General features: G+C 44.1%; 1 protein-coding gene across 1 annotated transcript in view; it reads left to right on the top strand.

The window, feature by feature from the left end:
* The window catches only part of LOC119354550 (valine--tRNA ligase, chloroplastic/mitochondrial 2-like), a 22,228-nt gene extending 19,373 nt beyond the window's left edge, over window positions 1–2,855 (top strand). The window contains 10 exon segments of the mRNA XM_037621269.1: window positions 322–432; window positions 513–650; window positions 746–796; window positions 877–989; window positions 1,281–1,428; window positions 1,518–1,622; window positions 1,707–1,808; window positions 2,110–2,182; window positions 2,256–2,422; window positions 2,515–2,855. Of these exon segments, the coding sequence (XP_037477166.1) occupies window positions 322–432; window positions 513–650; window positions 746–796; window positions 877–989; window positions 1,281–1,428; window positions 1,518–1,622; window positions 1,707–1,808; window positions 2,110–2,182; window positions 2,256–2,422; window positions 2,515–2,637 (1,131 nt within the window). The 3' untranslated portion in view covers window positions 2,638–2,855.
* Window positions 2,856–5,048: the final 2,193 nt, after the last annotated feature.

The raw sequence follows: 5,048 nt of genomic DNA, 5'->3' as shown, positions 1-5,048 counted from the left end.
CAGTGTTGTATATGTGGGCCCGTACCGTTCTAGTGGTGGTCCTAGCTGAGGGGGGTGCATGACGATGTCTGTGTGAGAGCGCCGCTTCAGACCAGATCGAGTAGCTGCCTGGTAGGTCCTCTCTCGAACTACACCTGACAGTGCCTCCCTTACCCTGATAAACTTGTAAGTCCACATACTGCAGTTAAACCGATGGATGGGTGGGTGGGCCACTAGTCCACTATGAAGTCTATTAGACATGTGTCATTCCTTCGTCCGTCTGAGTTGTTTATGTTGCTAGATTAGCTCTCAGTTCCACAGACTAATCAGCAAGATCTTCAGGGGCGGAAAATGTCAAAGTCACTGGGGAATGTTATTGACCCCCTAGATACCATGAACGAGTACGGGACAGATGCATTGAGATTTACACTTTGCATGGGCACTGCCGGCCAGGTTTGCTTTTCCATGGTCTTCTGCATTTTGTTGATCAAGCTTGTTCACTTCTCCGTTGTTAATACACCTTTTTACTTCAGGACATTAATCTTTCTACAGAAAGGTTGACATCAAATAAGGCTTTCACCAACAAACTCTGGAATGCAGGCAAATTTTTGTTGCAGAATTTGCCTGAAAGAAGTGATGCTACTGCATGGGATCTCTTATTAGCAAACAAGGTATCTCACTGAATTCCAAATTGCAGATGATGCATTGATTAAATTTCATTCTCCTTTATATAATTGTTGCTAATACATTTGCATCTCCTTTTTAGTTTGACACAGAAGCAGCGCTTCAGCAACTACCATTGCCAGAAGGCTGGGTGGTGAGTCCATCATTTTTTCTTTTGAATTGTTGGCCTTTTATGAAGTATGCTAATTAATAAGAGAACAAACAAAAATTCAGGTTACAGGACTACATGAACTTATCGATAAAGTCAGCATAAGCTATGAAAAGTTTTACTTTGGAGATGCAGCTAGAGAAATCTACGATTTCTTTTGGAGCCATTTTGCTGATTGGTAAGTTTGCGAAGAACCAAATAACAGGAAGTACAACTTGTTTATGGGAGCACACACACACACGCACACACACACACACACACACACACCAAGCTGTCGCCTGATTCTATGTTCCAATATGCACTCTACCGTTGCACCGTTATGGTGCATGCTTTCTACTCCCTCAGACCCAAAATAAGTGTTGCAGTTGTGAGCTAAGGTTGAACTAACCTTAGTTCAAAACTGCGACACTTATTTTGGATCGGAGGGAGTAGTAGACTTACATATTTTCTCAAATTTATTGTAATTCAGGTATATTGAATCTAGTAAGACTCGTCTCTACCACTCTGGTGATGGTTCAGCTACTATTACGGCACAAAGTGTTCTCTTGTATGTGTTTGAAAACATACTGAAGCTACTGCATCCATTCATGCCCTTCGTCACTGAAGAATTATGGCAGGTACAAAAACCTTGACGCCCATTACTATTATACAGCATTGTTTAACTCCCACTTTCATCAGCCTCATCAGTACATATAATTATTTTCAGGCATTGCCGTACAGAAAGGATGCACTTATAGTTGCTCCCTGGCCTAGCACCGACCTCCCAAAGAACTTGTTGTCCATCAAAAGATTTCAAAATTTGCAATCGTTGGTAAATTTCCACTTGAGCTGTATGTGCTCATTTTATATGTGGCCTGCCGGCGACCATTTTGTTTGATCACCTGTATAATAACAGATAAGAGGAATCAGAAATGTCCGAGCAGAGTATTCTGTCGAGCCAGCTAAACGGATATCAGCTTCTGTTGTTGCCACTGCGGATGTCCTGGAGTACATATCGGTAGGTGTCTTCTCACAGCAAGTCCATTCTGTTTGTGACATTTCATTGTACGTATATTATGAGCCTTTTGATCCAGCAATTTGAGAAGCCTAGCATGTTTTGTACTCAAATTATTGAAATCAAAGTTGCCAAGGAATAGTGTATTTAACTGGGAAAGCTTCACTGTTAGAACTTGAGAGGCACAGCTCCTAGAAAGATTAGAAGTAGAGTTACCTATATGTGATTGGTGCGATGGTATCAACTTTCCTGTATACTATGGTGTTTTTTTCCCCATCATCTGACTTGTATTTCTATGCCGCAGAAAGAGAAGCAGGTGCTTGCTTTGCTGTCAAAGCTTGACGCACAGAACATAAATTTGACTGAATCACTACCGGGTGAGTGCCTTGTAAACTCGTTATCTTGGTTGATGCAGTTTGCCAATAAGCAAATCTATTTGATGTTCGCCAGGTGATGCAAATCAGTGTGTCCACATTGTTGCTGATGAGGGTCTGGAGGCATACCTACCTTTGGCAGACATGGTTGATGTGTCAGCGGAAGTTGAGCGGCTCTCTAAGCGTCTCTCTAAGTTACAGACAGACTATGACACTTTGTTGGCCCGCCTCAGTTCCCCGAGTGTACGTCGAATATTTCTTCTCCTTTTATGTGAGCAAGTTTTCGGAAGAGGGTTCCTGCATCCTGTTGGTCACGCGTTTCATTTGTGGTGCAGTTTGTAGAGAAGGCCCCGGAAAACATTGTTCGTGGAGTTCGTGAGAAGGCATCCGAGGCAGAGGAGAAGATCTCCCTTACTAAGAACCGTCTTACTTTTCTGCAGTCAACAGTTTCCACATAAACATAGTAGTCAGCGTTGCCCTCAGAATGCCAATTTTGATTGTCAGTAAAGCAAATCTCGAGAGAAATGGTCACCTCAGAGTAGCACAGCAGATCAGTACATAAATGGACTACATTGAAAAGAGGCACATTATATTTTGGCTTAAGAAATCCATTTTTGACACCTTGATGTACAGCACATTTTGGCTTTAAAGGTTCTTTTTTCTTTTGCATGCTCTACATTTTTGTTTGAGTGTTAACGCTAATGATTGATTCTGGAGAAGATTTCTCAATTTGTATAATCACACATGCACGTAATTATTCAGCAGGCCTCCATCCAAGGCACATTTTAAAACAAATACATTAATTTCTGATCAAACATCTCAATTCCTATGTGTCTAACTGCTATCTCCTTTTCTTTTGGTTTGTGAGGGTCTAGCTGATATATCTAGGGACTTTGGAGGGCAACCGCAATGACACATTATGGACACGGCGACGACCTATGACCTGGACTATCTCACTGCATGTGCTTTGAAACTAACGTAAAAAGAAAATTGTCATTTTGGTTTTAAAAAAAGTGCATGTCTGAAAAACCACCACCTTCTCTGGCATGGGTTGCGATTTTGCAACCATCACGTCGCATAATACCTATCATTTCAGATTTTTTTTTCCGAGGGTAGAAGAGAGAATAATATATACAAAAGATTACAATTTTGCTAGTTAGGTGTCACAAGTCGACCCTAACCAAGCCTCCACCCCACTTCCTCGTGCAACCTGACTACTCAGATACTAGTTGTCCTCCAAACGCTTTTGCCGTGGTCCAAGTCCTCAAATCGTCGAAGATCATGTTCATCGTATCCCCTTCGTTCTTAATCTGGCCTGATTCGAACATCCTCACGTTCCTCTGTTTCCATAATGTCCAACAAATCAGCACCACGAACGTGTCGAACCCTTTTCGAGTTTGCTTGTGTATTTGTTTCCTAACTTTCGTCCACCATTGCATCAACCTTGAGTCATTTGCAGGGCAAATCTCAATCCTCAAACCCATTTTAGCAATGCAACGATACCACACTTGCCGCGAGAATACACTGCTGCAAAATGTGGTCAACCGTGTCCTCTTCCTGGCCGCATAAGTAGCATTTTGATGTTTGGTCTTGCAAACCATGTCTCGTCCTTCTATCCGACGTCCACAATTGGCATTGTACTGCCAACCACATGAAGATCTTACACGTAAGTGGAGCCCAACATTTCCAGATGGCTCTGAATGAGTGAAATCTCACTCCTCCCTCACATAGCATCTTGTATGCTGATGATGCTGTGTAAACTCCTGACTCGTTCCAAGCCCAGATGGGTCGGTCCTCCAACTGTTCATCCAATTGAACCTCCGAAATGATCTCCCAAAGTCCGATGAACTGTGTTAAACCCTCCATGCATAGGTTACCCACTACGTCGTTCATGCATGCATGCATGCCCAGAGCATCACATACCAGTCGTCTGTTGGCCACTTGCGTGCGAACCGTTGCCACTACCAAGGGGCAATATCTGAGATTGTTACACCCTGCAACCACCGGTCTTTCCAAAACAAGGTTTTTGTTTCCTGAGCCAACCTTCCATTTAACTAGACTCCCAAAGGCTTGGTCTACCTTTTTGTCGGCGGTCAAGTTGAGCCCTTGACAAGGCTTGGATGCATCTGTGGGTCGGAGCCATTCCCATCTTAATCTTAAGGCCAAACCATGTTTATATAAGTCAATGACGCCCAATCCTCCCATGTGTTTTGGCCTACACACCTTGGCCCATGAAATGACACATTTGCCACCACTCAGTTCCTCCGTCCCGGCCCAAAAGAATGCTCGACAGCCTTTGTCCACTCTTTCTAGAGCCCATTTTGGCGCCTCCGCAATCATGAGATGATGAGTGGCCCGCGCCCTCATGACTTGGTTGACAAGGATAAGCCTCCCAGGTCTAGTCACCAATCCCCTTTGCCATCCTGGCAAGATGTGTAGGGCCGCATCCACAACCGGCTGCCACTCGGATCTTTTGAGTTGTCTTATGCTAAGATGGAGCCCTAGGTATTTGCACGGGAATGTGGCTATCCTCCATGGTAGAGCCGACTTGACAAACTCCTCATCCTCAGTCTCTGCCTGGATCATAATTGCCGTTGATTTGGCAAAGTTCACTTTAAGACCAGATGCAACTCCGAAGATGGCGAGGGTTTCCTTAACGAACAGGAGATTTGGCCAAGTTGGCTTGATGAAGAGCACCACATCATCAGCGTACAATGACAGGCGCTGCACCGGGCTACATCCATTTATGGTACTCAGCACACGGTCCTCATGCGCCTTGACAACGATAGTCGTAAGAACATCCATGGCAATAACGAAAAGCAAGGGGGAGATCGAGTCCCCTTGCCTCAGGCCTTTAGCGTGCATGAAC

This window comes from Triticum dicoccoides, chromosome 2A (genome assembly GCF_002162155.2).
Source record: "Triticum dicoccoides isolate Atlit2015 ecotype Zavitan chromosome 2A, WEW_v2.0, whole genome shotgun sequence".
Classification (NCBI taxonomy): domain Eukaryota; kingdom Viridiplantae; phylum Streptophyta; class Magnoliopsida; order Poales; family Poaceae; genus Triticum; species Triticum dicoccoides.
The sequence above is the reverse complement of the archived record's forward strand: the minus strand, read 5'-3'. Positions and strand labels throughout refer to the sequence as shown.